This window comes from Cherax quadricarinatus, unplaced genomic scaffold, assembly GCF_038502225.1.
Source record: "Cherax quadricarinatus isolate ZL_2023a unplaced genomic scaffold, ASM3850222v1 Contig2079, whole genome shotgun sequence".
NCBI lineage: Eukaryota > Metazoa > Arthropoda > Malacostraca > Decapoda > Parastacidae > Cherax > Cherax quadricarinatus.
Window position 1 is genome coordinate 19483 of NW_027197105.1, and position 21752 is coordinate 41234.

Here is a 21752-nt window from a genome sequence, read left to right on the forward strand (position 1 = left end):
ATAATAATAATAAAAATAATAATAATAATTCTAGGTAGTAGGTTGGTAGACAGCAACCGCCCAGGGAGGTACTACTGTCCTGCCAAGTGAGTGTACAACGGAAGCCTATAATTGTTTTACACAATGGTAGGATTGCTGGTGTTTTTTTTTTCTGTCTCATACACATGCAAGATTTCAGGTACGTCTTGCTACTTCTACTTACACTTAGGTCGCACTACACATACATGTACAAACATATATATGCACACCCCGCTGGGTTTTCTTCTATTTTCTTTCTAGTTCTTGTTCTTCTTTATTTCCTCTTACATCCATTCGAAAGTGGAACAGAATTCTTCCTCTGTAAGAAATGTGTGTTGTAAGAGGCGACTAAAATGCCAGGAGCAAGGGGCTAGTCACCCCTTCTCCTGTATATACAGTGGACCCCCGCTTAACGATCACCTCCCAATGCGACCAATTATGTAAGTGTATTTATGTAAGTGCATTTGTACGTGTATGTTTGGGGGTCTGAAATGGACTAATCTACTTCACAATATTCCTTATGGGAACAAATTCGGTCAGTACTGGCACCTGAACATACTTCTGGAATGGAAAAATATCGTTAACCGGGGGTCCACTGTATTACTAAATGTAAAATGAAAACTTTCGTTTTTCCTTTTGGGCCACCCTGCCTTGGTGGGATACGGCCGGTTTGTTGAAAAAAAAAAAAATATGTATCTTCATTTCTACAAGTACTTGTACAAGGTATACAGGCCTAGCTGACATCAATGACATACTACTATACAGAGAGCTACTTGTTATGCAGAGCATTTCGGGAAAATTAGGTCAGCTTTGTTCCCTCTGACAATGAAGTTCTGCATCACAGCTAGGGAAAGAAACTTTCGCTGATGCATTTGCTCCAACAGCCAAGTCTGATGCAAGATGACCTGTGACTGCCTGACCAACCATACTGCTCCTGTTCCAGTCTACTTCTGTAGAAACCCATCAAGTTTCCTTTCAATGGCTTCAGTATTATTGCTGCACTAGTCACTACCTATGTTACAAGCAGGTTAAAAACATATAGCATTTTGCAGTGATGCAACAGTCACTGTACTCACATCAACTTTACTGGATTTGTCATACACCTTTTGACACAACTCTTACTGAATAATTTGTTATCAGTGTGTTTGCCAATATGTTGCCTGAACTTAAAGAATAGACCAAAACTTTCTTAATTACCTCTATTATCTCAGTCAAAGTTAAGGTTAAATAAGCTCTAATGGATGTGTGTATGCATTCAGGTTTAAAATACTGAGGGAGTAAGCCAAAACAAATTTAAGCAGAATATGCAAGGATGTATCTTGTTAATATTGACAACTGTCCTTCTTTGATAAGTAATGAAGGAGAATTCTCTTTACATGTATTGGTAGGTAAGTTTGGGGTGCCAGGTGTAAATGATAATGGGAGCCCTTTGATTGAACTTTGTATAGAAAGGGGTTTAGTTATAGGTAATACATATTTTAAGAAAAAGAGGATAAATAAGTATACAAGATATGATGTAGGGCGAAATGACAGTAGTTTGTTGGATTATGTATTGGTAGATAAAAGACTGTTGAGTAGACTTCAGGATGTACATGTTTATAGAGGGGCCACAGATATATCAGATCACTTTCTAGTTGTAGCTACACTGAGAGTAAAAGGTAGATGGGATACAAGGAGAATAGAAGCATCAGGGAAGAGAGAGGTGAAGGTTTATAAACTAAAAGAGGAGGCAGTTAGGGTAAGATATAAACAGCTATTGGAGGATAGATGGGCTAATGAGAGCATAGGCAATGGGGTCGAAGAGGTATGGGGTAGGTTTAAAAATGTAGTGTTAGAGTGTTCAGCAGAAGTTTGTGGTTACAGGAAAGTGGGTGCGGGAGGGAAGAGGAGCGATTGGTGGAATGATGATGTAAAGAGAGTAGTAAGGGAGAAAAAGTTAGCATATGAGAAGTTTTTACAAAGTAGAAGTGATGCAAGGAGGGAAGAGTATATGGAGAAAAAGAGAGAGGTTAAGAGAGTGGTGAAGCAATGTAAAAAGAGAGCAAATGAGAGAGTGGGTGAGATGTTATCAACAAATTTTGTTGAAAATAAGAAAAAGTTTTGGAGTGAGATTAACAAGTTAAGAAAGCCTAGAGAACAAATGGATTTGTCAGTTAAAAATAGGAGAGGAGAGTTATTAAATGGAGAGTTAGAGGTATTGGGAAGATGGAGGGAATATTTTGAGGAATTGTTAAATGTTGATGAAGATAGGGAAGCTGTGATTTCGTGTATAGGACAAGGAGGAATAACATCTTGTAGGAGTGAGGAAGAGCCAGTTGTGAGTGTGGGGGAAGTTCGTGAGGCAGTAGGTAAAATGAAAGGGGGTAAGGCAGCCGGGATTGATGGGATAAAGATAGAAATGTTAAAAGCAGGTGGGGATATAGTTTTGGAGTGGTTGGTGCAATTATTTAATAAATGTATGGAAGAGGGTAAGGTACCTAGGGATTGGCAGAGAGCATGCATAGTTCCTTTGTATAAAGGCAAAGGGGATAAAAGAGAGTGCAAAAATTATAGGGGGATAAGTCTGCTGAGTATACCTGGTAAAGTGTATGGTAGAGTTATTATTGAAAGAATTAAGAGTAAGACGGAGAATAGGATAGCAGATGAACAAGGAGGCTTTAGGAAAGGTAGGGGGTGTGTGGACCAGGTGTTTACAGTGAAACATATAAGTGAACAGTATTTAGATAAGGCTAAAGAGGTCTTTGTGGCATTTATGGATTTGGAAAAGGCGTATGACAGGGTGGATAGGGGGGCAATGTGGCAGATGTTGCAAGTGTATGGTGTAGGAGGTAGGTTACTGAAAGCAGTGAAGAGTTTTTACGAGGATAGTGAGGCTCAAGTTAGAGTATGTAGGAAAGAGGGAAATTTTTTCCCAGTAAAAGTAGGCCTTAGACAAGGATGTGTGATGTCACCGTGGTTGTTTAATATATTTATAGATGGGGTTGTAAGAGAAGTAAATGCGAGGGTCTTGGCAAGAGGCGTGGAGTTAAAAGATAAAGAATCACACACAAAGTGGGAGTTGTCACAGCTGCTCTTTGCTGATGACACTGTGCTCTTGGGAGATTCTGAAGAGAAGTTGCAGAGATTGGTGGATGAATTTGGTAGGGTGTGCAAAAGAAGAAAATTAAAGGTGAATACAGGAAAGAGTAAGGTTATGAGGATAACAAAAAGATTAGGTGATGAAAGATTGAATATCAGATTGGAGGGAGAGAGTATGGAGGAGGTGAATGTATTCAGATATTTGGGAGTGGACGTGTCAGCGGATGGGTCTATGAAAGATGAGGTGAATCATAGAATTGATGAGGGGAAAAGAGTGAGTGGTGCACTTAGGAGTCTGTGGAGACAAAGAACTTTGTCCTTGGAGGCAAAGAGGGGAATGTATGAGAGTATAGTTTTACCAACGCTCTTATATGGGTGTGAAGCATGGGTGATGAATGTTGCAGCGAGGAGAAGGCTGGAGGCAGTGGAGATGTCATGTCTGAGGGCAATGTGTGGTGTGAATATAATGCAGAGAATTCGTAGTTTGGAAGTTAGGAGGAGGTGCGGGATTACCAAAACTGTTGTCCAGAGGGCTGAGGAAGGGTTGTTGAGGTGGTTCGGACATGTAGAGAGAATGGAGCGAAACAGAATGACTTCAAGAGTGTATCAGTCTGTAGTGGAAGGAAGGCGGGGTAGGGGTCGGCCTAGGAAAGGTTGGAGAGAGGGGGTAAAGGAGGTTTTGTGTGCGAGGGGCTTGGACTTCCAGCAGGCATGCGTGAGCGTGTTTGATAGGAGTGAATGGAGACAAATGGTTTTTAATACTTGACGTGCTGTTGGAGTGTGAGCAAAGTAACATTTATGAAGGGGTTCAGGGAAACCGGCAGGCCGGACTTGAGTCCTGGAGATGGGAAGTACAGTGCCTGCACTCTGAAGGAGGGGTGTTAATGTTTTTTTTTTTTCAACAAGTCGGCCGTCTCCCACCGAGGCAGGGTGACCCAAAAAAGAAAGAAAATCCCCAAAAAGAAAATACTTTCATCATCATTCAACACTTTCACCACACTCACACATTATCACTGTTTTTGCAGAGGTGCTCAGAATACAACAGTTTAGAAGCATATACGTATAAAGATACACAACATATCCCTCCAAACTGCCAATATCCCAAACCCCTCCTTTAAAGTGCAGGCATTGTACTTCCCATTTCCAGGACTCAAGTCCGACTATATGAAAATAACCGGTTTCCCTGAATCCCTTCACTAAATATTACCCTGCTCACACTCCAACAGATCGTCAGGTCCCAAGTACCATTCGTCTCCATTCACTCCTATCTAACACGCTCACGCACGCTTGCTGGAAGTCCAAGCCCCTCGCCCACAAAACCTCCTTTACCCCCTCTCTCCAACCCTTTCGAGGACGACCCCTACCCCGCCTTCCTTCCCCTATAGATTTATATGCTTTCCATGTCATTCTACTTTGATCCATTCTCTCTAAATGACCAAACCACCTCAACAACCCCTCTTCAGCCCTCTGACTAATACTTTTATTAACTCCACACCTTCTCCTAATTTCCACACTCCGAATTTTCTGCATAATATTTACACCACACATTGCCCTTAGACAGGACATCTCCACTGCCTCCAACCGTCTCCTCGCTGCTGCATTTACCACCCAAGCTTCACACCCATATAAGAGTGTTGGTACTACTATACTTTCATACATTCCCTTCTTTGCCTCCATAGATAACGTTTTTTGACTCCACATATACCTCAATGCACCACTCACCTTTTTTCCCTCATCAATTCTATGATTAACCTCATCCTTCATAAATCCATCCGCCGACACGTCAACTCCCAAGTATCTGAAAACATTCACTTCTTCCATACTCCTCCTCCCCAATTTGATATCCAATTTTTCTTTATCTAAATCATTTGATACCCTCATCACCTTACTCTTTTCTATGTTCACTTTCAACTTTCTACCTTTACACACATTCCCAAACTCATCCACTAACCTTTGCAATTTTTCTTTAGAATCTCCCATAAGCACAGTATCATCAGCAAAAAGTAACTGTGTCAATTCCCATTTTGAATTTGATTCCCCATAATTTAATCCCACCCCTCTCCCGAACACCCTAGCATTTACTTCTTTTACAACCCCATCTATAAATATATTAAACAACCATGGTGACATTACACATCCCTGTCTAAGACCTACTTTTACCGGGAAGTAGTCTCCCTCTCTTCTACACACCCTAACCTGAGCCTCACTATCCTCATAAAAACTCTTTACAGCATTTAGTAACTTACCACCTATTCCATATACTTGCAACATCTGCCACATTGCTCCTCTATCCACTCTATCATATGCCTTTTCTAAATCCATAAATGCAATAAAAACTTCCCTACCTTTATCTAAATACTGTTCACATATATGCTTCAATGTAAACACTTGATCTACACATCCCCTACCCACTCTGAAACCTCCTTGCTCATCCGCAATCCTACATTCTGTCTTACCTCTAATTCTTTCAATAATAACCCTACCGTACACTTTTCCTGGTATACTCAGTAAACTTATTCCTCTATAATTTTTACAATCTCTTTTGTCCCCCTTCCCTTTATATAAAGGGACTATACATGCTCTCTGCCAATCCCTAGGTACCTTCCCCTCTTTCATACATTTATTAAACAAAAGTACCAACCACTCCAACACTATATATCCCCCTGCTTTTAACATTTCTGTCATGATCCCATCAGTTCCAGCTGCTTTACCCCCTTTCATTCTTTTTAATGCCTCGCTTACCTCCCCCACGCTTACATTCTGCTCTTCTTCACTCTTAAAAGATGGTATACCTCCCTGGCCAGTGCATGAAATTACCGCCTCCCTTTCTTCCTCGACATTTAAAAGTTCCTCAAAATATTCTCGCCATCTACCTAATACCTCCCTCTCCCCATCTACTAACTCCCCTACTCTGTTTTTAACCCTTTGACTGTTTTGGCCGTATATATACGTCTTACGAGGTACCGTGTTTGACGTATATATACTCATAAATTCTAGCGGCTTCAAATCAAGCAGGAGAAAGCTGGTAGGCCCACATGTGAGAGAATGGGTCTGTGTGGTCAGTGTGCACCATATAAAAAAAATCCTGGAGCACGCAGTGCATAATGAGAAAAAAAAAACTCCGACCGTTTTTTTTTTTTAATTAAAATGCCGACTTTGTGGTCTATTTTCGTATAGTATTTATGGTTGTATTCTCGTTTTCTTGGTCTCATTTGATAGAATGGAAAACATATTATAGAAATAGAGGTGATTTTGATTGATTTTACTATAAAAAGAACCTAGAAATGGAGCTCAAAGTAGGGGAAATGTTTGATTTTTGCCAATGTTCAAAAGTAAACAAATGATGCCATTGTCCAATAAATGTCCAACTAGCCATTCTAATATGCAGTCATGAATGGGTTGATGTTATTTATACAATTATTACAGTATTGCAGTAGTCTGCATAATAGTAAGTCTTCTATTTTTTGTTTGAATAAAAATTCAAAATAGAAAGCAAGAGTAATATCAGAGGGGCCTGGAGACATGACTGATGAACAAAGAAAATGTTATTTTAGAGCCAGGAATGTCTGCATTGTTCATTCTGGACCTTATTTTGAAATTGTCATATTTTTTAGTTTTCGTGAAATTGGCCAAATTGCAAATTTCTGACCACATTATTAGGTAGTTGAAATCGGTAAATGGGCAGTTTCTTGTACTCAATCGATAGAAAAAATGGAGTTCTAAAGAAATAGCTATGAGTTTGGGCGACTGGAACAATGGAATTAGCCGAAAATAGGGCTCAAAGTGGGCGAAATCGCCGATTTGTAAACAGCGCCGAGGTCGCTAACTTCGCGAGAGCATAATTCCGTCAGTTTTCCATCAAATTTCGTTTTTTTGGTGTCATTACAATCGGGAAAAGATTCTCTATCATTTCATAAGAAAAAAAATTTTTTTTTTTTTTTTTTTAAATTTTGCGACACCAGGAGACACCTCAGGATTGGGGGTTGCGACAGTCAAAGGGTTAACTGACAAATCCATTCTTTCCCTAGGCTTTCTTAACTTGTTTAACTCACTCCAAATTTTTTTCTTATTTTCATTAAAATTTCTTGACAGTGCCTCTCCCACTCTATCATCTGCTCTCCTTTTGCACTCTCTCACCACTCTCTTCACCTTTCTTTTACTCTCCATATACTCTGCTCTTCTTATAACACTTCTGCTTTGTAAAAACCTCTCATAAGCTACCTTTTTCTCTTTTATCACACCCTTTGCTTCATCATTCCACCACTCGCTCCTCTTTCCTCCTGCACCCACCCTCCTATAACCACAAACTTCTGCCCCACATCCTAATACTGCATTTTTAAAACTATTCCAACCCTCTTCAACCCCCCCACTACTCATACTTGCACTAGCCCACCTTTCTGCCAATAGTTGCTTATATCTCACCCGAACTTCCTCCTCCCTTAGTTTATACACTTTCACCTCCCTCTTACTTGTTGTTGCCATTTTCCTCTTTTCCCATCTACCTCTTACTCTAACTGTAGCTACAACTAAATAATGATCCGATATATCAGTTGCCCCTCTATAAACATGTACATCCTGGAGCCTACCCATCAACCTTTTATCCACCAATACATAATCTAACAAACTACTTTCATTACGTGCTATATCATACCTTGTATATTTATTTATCCTCTTTTTCATAAAATATGTATTACTTATTACCAAACCTCTTTCTACACATAGCTCAATTAAAGGCTCCCCATTTACATTTACCCCTGGCACCCCAAATTTACCTACTACTCCCTCCACAACATTTTTACCCACTTTAGCATTGAAATCCCCAACCACCATTACTCTCACACTTGGTTCAAAACTCCCCATGCATTCACTCAACATTTCCCAAAATCTCTCTCTCTCCTCTACACTTCTCTCTTCTCCAGGTGCATATACGCTTACTATAACCCACTTTTCACATCCAACCTTTATTTTACTCCTAAGAGGAAATAAACAAGAACAAGAACCAGTAAGAAAATAGAAGAAAACCCAGAGGGATGTGTACATCTATATGCTTGTACATGCATGTGCAGTATGACCTAAGACTAAGTAGATGTAGCAAGGTGTACCTGAAATCTTGCATGCTTATGAAACAGATAAAAAGACACCAGCAATCCTACCATCATGTAAAACAATTACAGGCTTCCATTTTACACTCACATGCAAGGATGGCAGTACCTTGCTGGGAGGCTGCCGTCTAATAACCTGCTACCTAAGACACCATTAGTTACAAGTTATGAAAAGTTACAAGATTATTTTAAGGTTGCCCAAAATACTCTGCATAACCAGGAGTTTTCTATTAAGTATGTCCATAATGTCATCTTTTTCTGAAATGTGTGTAAACCATACTTTCTAGAAACACACTTTTATCATTTATCATTGTGTCTCATGTCTGTTATGTACTTGAAAAAGCCCAATGTTGAGTGAATGTTGTATAAAAGAAGGACTTAAGGTAGTTGTGTCTTTGGTACTATTAACCCTTTCACTGTCGAGACCCCTGCTCACAAACTTGCTCTCAGTGTCGAAGAATTTTCAGGAAAAAAAAAAAATAAAAATTATTTTTTCTTATAAAATGATAAGAGAATCTTTTCCCAATGGTAATGACACCAAAATTACAAAATTTGATGGAAAACTTATGGAATTACCCTCTCACGAAGTTAGTAGTCTCTGTGATCTATACGCATCAGCGATATATACACATCAATGATTTTGCCCACTTTGAGCCCTATTTTTGGCCAATTACATTGTTCCAGTTGACCATACTCATAGCTATTTCGCTAGAACTCCATTTGTTCTATCGACTGAGTAAAAGAAACTGCCCATTTACCTATTTCAATAGGTAAATTTACCTATTTCAAATAGGTAAAGTGGTCAGAAATTGGCAATTTGGCTAATTTCACACAAATTTAAAAATATGCCAATTTCAAAATAGAGTCCAGAATAAATAATGCAGACATTCCTGGCACTAAAATAACATTTTCTCTATTCATTAGTCATGTCTCCAGGCCCCTCTTATATTACTCTTGCTTTCCATTTTGAATTTTTATTCACACAAAAAATAGAAGATTTACTGTTATGCAGGCTACTGCATTATTGTACTAATTGTATAAATAATGTCAACCCATTCCTGACCGTGTATTACACTGGCCAGTTGGACACGTATTGGATGGTGATGTCATTTGTTTACTCCTGAACATCAGCAAAAATCAAACATTTCTGCTACTTTGAGCTCAATTTCAAGGTACTTTTCATTGTGAAACCAATCAAAATCACCTTTATTTCTGTAGTATATCTTCCATTCTATCAAATGAGACCAAGAAAACGAGATACAACCATAAATACCATACGAAAATACACCTTAAAGTTGGCGCTTTAAACTAAAAACACGATCAGTTTTTTTTCTCGTTATGCATTGCATGCTGCAGGATTTTTTTTCATACTGCGCACACTGACCACGCAGACCCATTCTCTCACATGTAGGTCTACCAACTTTCTCCCACTAGATTTGAAGCCGCTAGAATTTTGCTTTAATACTGCAGCACCAACACGGGCTTGCAAGCCGTAGTACTATGGCACCGACAGTGAAAGGGTTAAAGATTTTAAGCAAAAAAAATAAATTTTCACGTTAATTTTTCTCATCAAGGTAAGATGGTGACAGACAGTGAATGTAATAAGGGCAATGAGATTAGAAGAACATTACATCAGTCTGATAGCAAAGCTGCTGACTAGGTCACACTTAAGATTTCACTAGTAATGAAGCTATCTACTAAACCATCAACAAATACCACTGAATATTTTTTAGGAAAATAACTAACTTTCACAGCATTCAAATTTGATTACGGAATTTTTTTTAACAAGCTGGCTGTCTTCCACCGAGGCAGGGTAACCTGGAAGAGAAGCACTTTCACCACCATTCATGCTGTCACTGTCTTGCCAGAGGCACACAGATATAGTAGTTTAAATGTCCCTCTAAATAGCAAATACCCTAAACCCCTCCTTTAGAATACAGGCACTGTACTTCCCACCTCCAGGACTCAAGTCCGACTGACCAATTTCCCTGAATCCCTTCACAAAATATTACTTTGCTCACACTCCAACAGCTTGTCATGTCAGAAAAACCATTTGTCTCTACTCCTATCTAACACATACACACATGTTCACACATTAGGATTACATAGTGTCTTGGGCACCACAGAGTTTGCCCTTTCCCTCCATTTTTTCTACAAATATCTGTACGTATATTGAGCTAAGGGAGCATGTTTCTGTAATTTGCTCTGTTGGTTGTAAATTATGGAATAATATGGAAAGTTTCAAAGACAATAGGAGATGCAGAGAGGTAAAAGTGATGCAAAAACATGAGGAAAGTAGGGAAATTTTAAAATGAATGACTTACAAGGCAATTAGTTTTGCATTAGATATTACTTAATAAATAAAAAATCTCCACTTTACTTAAATTACCATTTTTCCATTATATAATTAAAATAATTTATCCTTAATACAGAAATAAAATTTATCAATAAAACTGCATTAAGATTAGTTTGGCCAAAATGCATTGCATACTAGTGGTTTTCTTTTGTGCCTATCAATGTTTTATTGCACATAAACTACATTGTACCGCATAAAGAAATAAAAATGATTTACTGAATTGTACTGTATTGTATAACATTATGAATACTGGTTATCTCACCTGTCTGCAGCCAGCTATATTCTTGAGCATTTCCTCCATATAAGTGAACTTGTACCAGAATTGGTTTGCCCGTGGTAATATGGTGACAGCTCTGTCCCACACATTGCGAGCATGGTTCACCTGCAGTATGGTTGTAATTTAAGTATGCTTTAAAATGCTAAAGGGGCTACAAAAAAATAAAATATTTTTAATGTTTTAATCATTATAAACAACATGCATATAATTAAAAACAAGAGTCAATATTTCTATAGTTAAGAGAAAACATAAGAACATAAGAAAGGAGGAACACTGCAGCAGGCCTGTTGGCCCATGCTATGCAGGTTCTTCACAAATCAATCCCACTAATAGAATTATTTTATTAAAACTAAATGACTTTACATAAAATTATCCCAAAACAACTTTGTCAGTCAATAAGGTGGAACAATAGACATCTGTGCTGTTTTCAAAATTCAGAAATGGAATAAGAGAGAACTCACCTGTCGGCTCCTCATCTCCATTTCAGCATATTTGAGCCATAATGTAATATTTCTGTGTTCAACATCCAGAGCTCTCTCATATACAGACCTGTTTGGAAAAATAACACCATGGCAATTTAGTAAAAAAAATCAGTTTAGGCAATCCATCATTGAGGTTAGTCACTGACTGACCCAGTGTCCAAAATTTTTATACAGATAAAAAAAAAAAAAATCCAAAAAACATGACAGCTATTTTGATGTAATAGCGTAATTTTATTTAAAAGCAAATATGGTAAAGCCATTCCTTCATTAACTGACAGTCTCAAACTTTAACAATTATTGCAATTTCTCTTCAGTCTAAAAAAAAAAAAAAAAATGATATCTTCAACAAAGAGCAACTGTGATGCCTTCCGCTTCAAACTCATTACAGTAAACCCTCGATATGAAGGACCCCAATATAACAAGACTTTTAAAATGATGGGCAAGTTTCACTGGGTAAATTGTTTATTATTATTTTTATTTTCAATGTTTATTGAAATATGTATAACTCTGAAATGTATGTATAGTTTTATATTAGGCATTAACCCTTTCAGGGTCCGTCCCATAGATCTACGGCTTTACGTTCAGGGTCCAAACCGTAGATCTACGCCATGAGCTCAGCTCACTCTGGTAAACTGTGAGTGGTACATTTGGGCCTAGATATGAGAGAATACATCTATGTGGTATGTGTGCACCACATAAAACAGATCCTGCAGCACACTGTGTATAATGAGAGAAAAAAAATGAAATCATGATTTTTCGATTAAAACAGCAACTTTGCAGTGTTTTTTTCGTATGTTTTTTATAGTTGTATTTGCGATTTCTTGGTCTCATTTGATAGAATGGAAGACATATTACAGAAATAGAGATGATTTTGATTGGTTTTAGCACTGGAAATGGCTTGAAACTGAGCTCAAAGTAGCAGAAATGTTAAATTTTTGCCGATATTCAAGAGTAAACAAACGACCTCACACGTCTAATACACATCAGCTGGTGGGTCTAATATACATTCACAAATATGGTGATGATATTTATACAATTATTACAGTATTGCATAACAGCAAATCTTCTATTTTTTGGTGTGAATAAAAATTCATTATGTGAATAAAAAATCAAAATGGAATTTATTTGTAAAGCCTCAAAACATAACTAATGAACAGAGGAAATGTTAGTTTAGTGCCAGGAATGCCTACATTGTTCATTCTGGACCCTATTTTGAAATTGGAATATTTTGAACTTTGTGTTAAATTGGCCAAATTAACAATTTCCGAACACTTTATTTTGTAGTTGAAACAGTTGACTTGGCGATTTCTTGTGCTCAATCGATAGAATGGAAGTAATACTAGTGAAATAGTTAAGAATTTGGTTGACTGGAATAATGTAATTGGCCTAAAATGGGAGTCAAAGTCGGCAAAATCGCCGATTCGTAAATATCGCTGACACATCAAAATTCGCGAGAGCATAATTTCGTCAATTTTCCACCAAATTTCGTACTTTTTGTTTTATTACCTTCACAAAAAGATTCTCTACGATTTCATAAGAAAAAATAACAAATTTTTTTTTTTGAAAATTCTTGGACACTGGTGCGTGACTCCAGATTTGGGCCTTGGACCCTGAAAGGGTTAAATAGAGCACTTCAGCACTTTTTTTTTTATTTATATTAACATTACATATATGTATTTCGATTTAACGGACACTCAGACAATCATCCCCATTAGTCCGCTATATCAAAGGTTTACTTTATCTTTTAAGCCCACATATCTCCTTAACACTTAATCATTTATTTATTTTATGACTCCAACTATTAATATACAGCAGGTCCTTGATTTACTATGTTCAAATGTAGCATGTTCTGCACTTAACCCTCTTACTGACTGTGCTGTAGTACTATGTCTTTGAGCTCACTGGACATGCCGTAGTACTACGTGATGAGCTCAGCTCTCTCAGATAAGCTGTGAGCGGTAAATTTGGGCCTAGATATGAAAGAATGGGTCAATGCAGTAAGTGTGCACCATATAATAAACTAAGCAGCATGCAGTGAATGAGGAAAAAAAAATTGAGCCTGAGTTTTTGGTTTAAAACTGCGACTTTGCAGTGTTTTTTCCTGTGGTTTTTATGGTTGTATTCTCAGTGTCTTGATCTCATTACAGAATGGAAGATATATTACAGTAATAGAGATGATTTTGATTGGTTTTAGGACTGAAACCAACGAACTGACATTACTGATGTAACTATTACAATAATGTGGTAGTCAGCATAATAGTAAATTTTCCATTTATTGTATCTACCTACCTAGAGGGCATTCTGAGGATCAATGCCCCTGCGTCCCGGTCCAAATGGAAAGCAAGCATAATATGAGAGGGGTCTGGAGACGTGACTAAGGAACAGAGGAAATATTTTTTTTTTAGTTCTAGGAATGTCTATATTTACTATTGTTTATTCCGGACCCTAATTTTAAATTGGCAGTTTTTGAATTTTGTGTGAAATTGGCCAAATTACCAAAAATGTGATCACTTTATTGGGTAGTTGAGATAGGTAAATGGGAGATTTCTTGTATTCAATCAATAGAAGAAATACTAGAGAAATAGCCATGAGTTTGGTCGACTGGAACAGTGGAATTGACCAAAAATAGGGTGCAAAGTAGGTGAAATTGCCGATGCATAAATATCACCAAGACCCCTAACTCTGCGAGAGCATAATTCTGTAAGTTTTCCATCAAATTTTGTAATTTTGATTTCATTAACTTCAGAAAAAAAATTATCTATCATTTCACAATTTTTTTTTTTTTTTTGTTTTTTGGAAAAAATTTTGACCTTGAGAGCAAGTTTGGGAACAGGGGGTCTAGACCCTGAAAGGGTTAACCCTTTCAGGGTCCAGACTTCTAATCCCAAACTTGTCCACAGGGTCCAAGAATTTTCAAAAAGTTTTTATGTTATTTTTCTTATGAAATGGTAGATAATCTTTTTCTGAAGGTAATAAGACAAAAAGTACAAAATTTGATGGAAAACTGAAGAAATTACGCTGTCGCAAATTTTGCTGCATCAGCAATATTTACGCATCGGCAATTTTGCCCATTACTCCAGTCAACCAAATTCTTAGCTATTTTGCTGGTATACTACTTGTATTTTATCGATTGAGCACAAGAAATCACTCAGTCAACTATTTCAACTACCCAATAAAGTGATTGGAAATTGGTAATTTGGACAGTTTTATATTTATTTATTTATTTATTTATTTTATGTCTTCGCAAGTATTACAAAAAAAGTTATTTTTAAGATGGTAGGTTTACTCATTTTGTAATAAAGAGTTTGGGATACATAAATACACATTAAAATAAATTAATCTTTAATACAATATAAAACACAATCTTTGGTCTAGAGGCATTTAAAATATATATACATGTTACAATAATAAATTATTAGCATCTTAAAATAATAATATATATATCTATGCTAAAATAATAAATTATAAATAACATTTGTATAATAATAAATTATGATCAACTCCGTGTCTCACACGACACTTATAATGACGCTCTGTGTCCCACACGACACTTATAATGACGCTCTGTGTCCCACACGACACTTATTCGAGTTGTGACGCTCCTTCTCCACCGTGTCACTCGACACCCTTTTCGCCGTGTGATGACGCTCCTTCACAACCGTGTCCCTTGACACCCTTTTCTCTGTGTCACCAGACACTCCAGCTCTCCGTGTCACACGACACCCTTTTCTCTGCGTCATCCACACCCTTTCTCGACTGTGTCACACTTGACACCCTTGTCTCTGCGACACACTCACTATCGACGTAGCGTCTTTCGAGAGGCCAGTCACATGATACTATTCAATGTACACTACAACCAGGCCATCTTCAGTGTCACAAGACACCCTTTTCTTCTCAGTGTTCCACTACGGTCCTGTAGCATATCTCAGTGTTCCACTCCATCATACTTCCCTAAGTGTCACACTACGGTCCTAGCCCAGTTCAGTGTAACACTCCAACCTTTTCTTCATGTAATGTCCCACTAAAACAGCATCAGATGACTCCGGCCCACAGTTGACCAGCGTAGGCGGTGAGTCCGCAGACATCACCGGTAGTCCTGTAAATACTCTCCAAGGCCGGTAGAAGTACACCGTAAGATGGTCTGGTGAGTACTATCTACCGCCTTCAAGACCAATTGACACACCGCAAGGTGGTCCGATGAATTACTAGCAGAACACCATGCTGCAAGCTCACTGAGTGCGGCCGTCAAGTAACTGAGGCCATCAGACTCAGTGAGCTGCGGTGAGCGGCTCTTCTAAAATCAGTAGAAGCCAGTAGAATACCAAAAGATGGGCAGGAGAATACTCTCTACTGCCAGTAGATCTATACTGTAAGGTGTTCTGGTAATTACTGCTTAGCTGCATACCTTGAGGTGTTCAGGTACTTAATGCTCTAAGGCCGGCTCAGCAGTCCCCACAATGGGTTTGATGACGTACCCAGTGGTACTGCCGGCCGGCAGGTTAACTATTTAACCACTAGTTTGGAAGGGGGCCGCAACACAAAAAGCTCAAAAAATCGTATCAAGATTTTTGGTTACAAAAAAAAAAAAAAAAAAAATTCTGACCACTACCCTGCAGTGTAGAACAAAGTCAAGAAGTAATTTATTGCTTTCCCAACATCTTATTTAGTAGAGCATGGCTTCAGTACAGTCGCCAAGCTTCTTTCCAAGGTAAGAAATACAGTGGACCCCCGCATAACGATTACCTCCGAATGCGACCAATTATGTAAGTGTATTTATGTAAGTGCGTTTGTACGTGTATGTTTGGGGGTCTGAAATGGACTAATCTACTTCACAATATTCCTTATGGGAATAAATTCGGTCAGTACTGGCACCTGAACATACTTATGGAGTGAAAAAATATCGTTAACCGGGGGTCCACTGTAGACTGAAAATTACTGTACACAGGGATCTAAGACTTCTTCTTAGTGTCTTCAAGCCTGGTGTTATGAAGCTGATGTCCCTGCACCAAGCACATCCATCTCATTAAAATTGTGAAGACAATAATGTTACAGGTGAGATGAAAATTCACCCTTTCATATCGTTAAATAAATGGGTTTACTATGTTAATTATTATTTGTGAAATAAATATGCTTGTTTAGTGTTAGATTAGTTGTTGTTTTGAATTTGCAGTAAACCAAATACCAAGAAAGAGGTGTGTTCATATGTATGAGGCAGGGGCACTAGGAATGTGGCCTAGGAGCCAAGGAGGCAGCAGCCTTGTAAAGTCTGGGAACCACTGATACAGAATAATCTCCATGCATTTCAGCCACTTTCTAGTAATTGATTAATGTTTTCCTTCTTCTGTTCAAAAGCTGGTGTGTTCCACTTACCAGCACCAACAAACAATAATGTATATGATTACCTCAGCAATCAGCAGAAAAAAAAAATACTGGAAATGTAAATTATTTATTAAATAGAAATTTAAATGTGGAGAAAATGGAGTAGAATGCCAATAGATTCAACAGTATAACTGCATTCAGGAAAATCAAGATAAAAAAAAGAGTGTTTTCTCTGCTCTCCTCCTTAGTATTGATTCAATGGATGACCAAGACCAACCAGTTTTATGAATTTCACATAAGTGCCATATAACAGAAAAGTGCAAAAGAATTACCAAATACTGTACAGTAGATAGTAAACTGGCTAACATTTTCACCAAAGAATGACTGCTATGAGGGAATTGCAAAGGGGTGCCCTATCATCTTGTGATGTCTGTATCCTTTAACTTTTCACAATACAGCAATAATTGGGGGAGTCATCCACATCCCCACCTCAACATTACCTCCACAACAATCCTTATGTCCCTATTTCTGTCACTCTTGCTTCCACTGTGCCCTGTTGTCTTGACTTCTTACTTTCCACAAGGTCTTGTTTAACAGAACAGGAAACATTAACTGTTTAATTTGCATGACTGTGAAGTCAGCATGTGAACTTTTTGGTAATGAATGTATACTATATATACTGTACAGGCAGGTCATCAAAGAATTTCTCACAAAAAAAACATTAAATACATTACCTGGCTCTACGAATTTCGATTTTTGCTGTTATCTTCAAAGGCACGTCTCTTCTTCAACCGATATTCTTGAAGTTCTTCTGGATCAGATATTTTCTGACGTGGTGGTGGAGGCACAATTTCAAGCTCTCTTTCCTTGGCTTCTCTTAAGAGTTGTTCTGCTGTTATTTGAAGCTCAGCAGGAGACTTTCCTTCACCTGTTGAGTACAATATGATGCAGCTTAATGAAAGCAAAAGGGTGACAAAATGCAAAATTAAAAATTTTACAAAGAGGGGGCCCTTCCAAGCCAGCATGGACTGAGAATGGAATGATCATGCTTCTCACAAGTAATAAACTACTATGATGGATACACAAATAACCCACACATAGGAGAGAGAGAGAGAAGTATATCAAAATGCAGATTAGTATACAAGTATTTTGCAAAAGCACTAGACAAATGTGGTCATTAGGCAATTGCACACAAAATAATCGTGATTTGTATAATGGGGAAGTAGGCAAATGGACACTCAACTTTCTGACAGATAGAAAACAAAGTGGTAGTAAACGAAGGCATTAACAAAGTAAAACAACTCAGTACCCCAAGGCACAGTCCTGGTGCCTTTACTGTTTATCTTCAAAGCTGACACAGATAAAAACACTTGCCACAGTTTCATATGATCATTTGTAGGCAATATGAAAATAAGCATGAAAATCACCTCACTAGAAAACATGGGAAATTTCCGAAAGATATTAGCAAAGACTTTTGAGCAGTGGACGTCAACATGATTTTCAAAAGTACCAAGTTCCAACTGCTCAGATATGGAAAGAATGAACACCCCAAAAAGGACACTGTATACAAAACATAAAAAATATTACCAAACAGACCTGGGAATGAAAATGTCAGATGACCTTTTGTTCAATGAGCACAATAAGGCAAATTTCACAACAGCCAGGAAAATGACAGGGTGGATAATGAGAGCTTTCAAATCAAGGGAAATAGTGCTGATGATGCCACTATTCAAATTACTTGGGCTCTCTTGTGCAAAGCATTGTTTGGTGTTCATTGCTCTCTTCAGAGCAGGAGAAATAGCAGAGCTAGAACATATTCAAATATAATTGACGGCCAGCATAGAGCACCCCCCCCCCCAAAAAAAAAAAAAATTAAACTATTGGGAATTGAAGGGCCTGTTCCCAAATATGCACACTGCCAAAACAATATACACAGTGCAACCCTGGTACTCGAACAGCTCCCTTCGAACAATTCGGTATTTGAACGCTTTGTTCATCGCTCGGTAGTTGACCAATTGCTTGGCACTCAACCAAACAAACACGACCTTCCAGAACTTCGCTGTAAACTATTTCATGTTTCTTTGCATTTTTTGTTGTTTTTTGTATGAATATGTTGCCTAAGAGATTAGTGACAACAGCCAACCTATAAGAAAATTAGTTGGGAAAAATTTGTTTGGTACTCGAACAGACTGGCACTCGAACAGCCTTTTGGAACGAATTAAGTTTGAGTACCAAGGTTCCACTGTACTGGAGTGAGAGAAAAGGAAGAAAGTGTGCAATAAACCCAATGAAAGGCCATAGACACAATAAGAGAACATTGTGCGAATATCCATGGTACCAGAAACACTGCCATAACAAGTGTAGAAGTCTTCAAGAGGAAATGCAATGCTTTACTCTGCCAAGTACCAGATCAACCAAGCTGTAACAGATATGTGGGATTGCAGGTCACCAGAAACAACAATCTGGTTGACCAGGCAAGCACCAGACAAGCCTAGGCCAAGGCCAGGCATTTGGAGTAAGAAAACTCTTGAAACCTATCAGAGATACATATAGATACATGAAAATACTATAGTTTCCTGAACAGATTTTCACTGTTCACTAAAATTTCACCTATATTATCACATGTATGCCTAACCAATGGATAAACTAGAAATAAAGGAAGTAGGCTCAGTGGAAACGCTGGATGCAGCCTAGATATTGATTAGAGAAGCCTTGATAGCCACAAGCTTCCTAATTTCAAAACAAGTACATGATATAAGTGTAATCATTATTGTATCAAGTAACCTTGGTCATGAGCAAAATATTGAAAAGAATTTTTTTAATCAGGCGGAAACACTAAAGCTGTTGGGGTGACAAAATGCAAAATTAAAAACTTTTACAAAGACGGGCATAACGATCACCCCGAATGCACAATCCAAGCCAGCATGGACTGAGAATGGAAAGATCATGCTTCTCACAAGTAATAAACTACTATGATGGATACACAAATAACCCATACATAGGAGAGAGAGAGAGAGAGAAGTATTAGAAGATGCAGATGTAGTATACAAGAGCACCTCACCAGCATCATGGAACCTGCCTTGAGGGGCATGACTGAATACAGACAACTGACTCCCAAAAAATAATGCTGCTAATATCACCTTAAAAAAAATCTGTGCAAAGATTAATTATTTTTAGCGAGCCACAGATGGACTGCCGACATTAAAGAAGTGGACATAATGTAAATTATTAGTTAGTTGTAACTGATAAACTCAATATTAGCTGAATAAATTAGTATTTTCAAAGTTGAAGACAAAATTATTAAAAATTTACATGTAATTACAAACCATATATTAAATACATGACAGTTACAATCAGTATTTTTATGATCATGAAAGAGACTTCAGATTTATTTTTGTAAATCAAGGTGAAGCGCTAAACCCGGTAATAAGAGGCATTTAAATTTGATCCAAGAGAAGAAAATGGCCTCAAGAAAAATATTTTTGTTGTTTGAAGTGTTGATTCATATGAGAATATTTATTGGACGATCACATTTGTCTTGCAAAGATTTGTGAACATGTTGCAATAAACACATCATCAAGAGTTTGCAATGTTGCAGAAAAGATGAAATCCGAGCAATTACGTTCAGTGAGCGTTTTTTGATAGCAAAAACACTCTGAACGTATTTGCTCGAATTTCATCCATTTTTCAGCAACACTGCAAGTTCCTGATGTTGACTGCAAGATGAAAAGCCCAGAGCTGGGTTTCACTCCCCCCCCCCCTTCCGGAGGACTGGCACAGTAACGTATCAAGTGCCAACCATAACCCCCAAAATAGCTAGAGTGGCCCCATAATCTGAAATTTTGCTAAATTATCAAAAATATGTGATGGCTCTTCATGTATGACAGACCTTGGCCACTTTGGGCATTTTCTGTGGCTTGCTTTCCATGTTTTCCTTTTATTTCTTTCCGAAACGTTGCAATTTGGCGGAGAAAACTCCCGTTTATGTTGTTGTTTTTGTTGGAGATAAAGATTGTTACAGGGAGAGGAGCTGTAAAAATATTACCGTAGCCTTGCCCAGCGAGGAGCCGTGTAAACATTACCGATCCAGGGAATGGAATAATAATAATAATAATAATAAAATAATCATAATAATTATTAATAATAATAAAATAATAATAATAATAATAATAATAATAATAATAATAATAATAATAATAATAATAATAATAATAATAATAATAATAATAATAATAATAATAATAATAATAATAATAATAATAATAATAATCATATCTTTGAAAGAATTAAGAGTAAGACGGAGAATAGGATAGCAGATGAACAAGGAGGCTTTAGGAAAGGTAGAGGGTGTGTGGACCAGGTGTATACAGTGAAACATATAAGTGAACAGTATTTAGATAAGGCTAAAGAGGTCTTTGTGGCATTTATGGATTTGGAAAAGGCATATGACAGGGTGGATAGGGGGGCAATGTGGCAGATGTTGCCGGTGTATGGTGTAGGAGGTAGGTTACTGAAAGCAGTGAAGAGTTTTTACGAGGATAGTGAGGCTCAAGTTAGAGTATGTAGGAAAGAGGGAAATTATTTCCCAGTAAAAGTAGGCCTTAGACAAGGATGTGTGATGTCACCGTGGTTGTTTAATATATTTATAGATGGGGTTGTAAGAGAAGTAAATGCGAGGGTCTTGGCAAGAGGCGTGGAGTTAAAAGATAAAGAATCACACACAAAGTGGGAGTTGTCACAGTTGCTCTTTGCTGATGACACTGTGCTCTTGGGAGATTCTGAAGAGAAGTTGCAGAGATTGGTGGATGAATTTGGTAGGGTGTGCAAAAGAAGAAAATTAAAAGTGAATACAGGAAAGAGTAAGGTTATGAGGATAACAAAAAGATTAGGTGATGAAAGATTGGATATCAGATTGGAGGGAGAGAGTATGGAGGAGGTGAATGTATTCAGATATTTGGGAGTGGACGTGTCAGCGGATGGGTCTATGAAAGATGAGGTGAATCATAGAATTGATGAGGGGAAAAGGGTGAGTGGTGCACTTAGGAGTCTGTGGAGACAAAGAACTTTGTCCTTGGAGGCAAAGAGGGGAATGTATGAGAGTATAGTTTTACCAACGCTCT

The 21752-nt window shown here is 37.8% G+C and overlaps 1 protein-coding gene across 1 annotated transcript in view; it reads right to left on the reverse strand.

The window, feature by feature from the left end:
- LOC138851783 (protein crooked neck-like) overlaps positions 1 to 21752 on the reverse strand; it is a gene marked incomplete at its 3' end in the record, with an annotated part of 36633 nt that overhangs the window by 1983 nt on the left and 12898 nt on the right. The window contains exons 2-4 of the mRNA XM_070081255.1: positions 17377 to 17560; positions 11293 to 11380; positions 10817 to 10936 (exon numbers count right to left, since the gene is read on the reverse strand). Of these exons, the coding sequence (XP_069937356.1) occupies positions 10817 to 10936; positions 11293 to 11380; positions 17377 to 17560 (392 nt within the window). The remainder of the gene's footprint in view (positions 1 to 10816; positions 10937 to 11292; positions 11381 to 17376; positions 17561 to 21752) is intronic.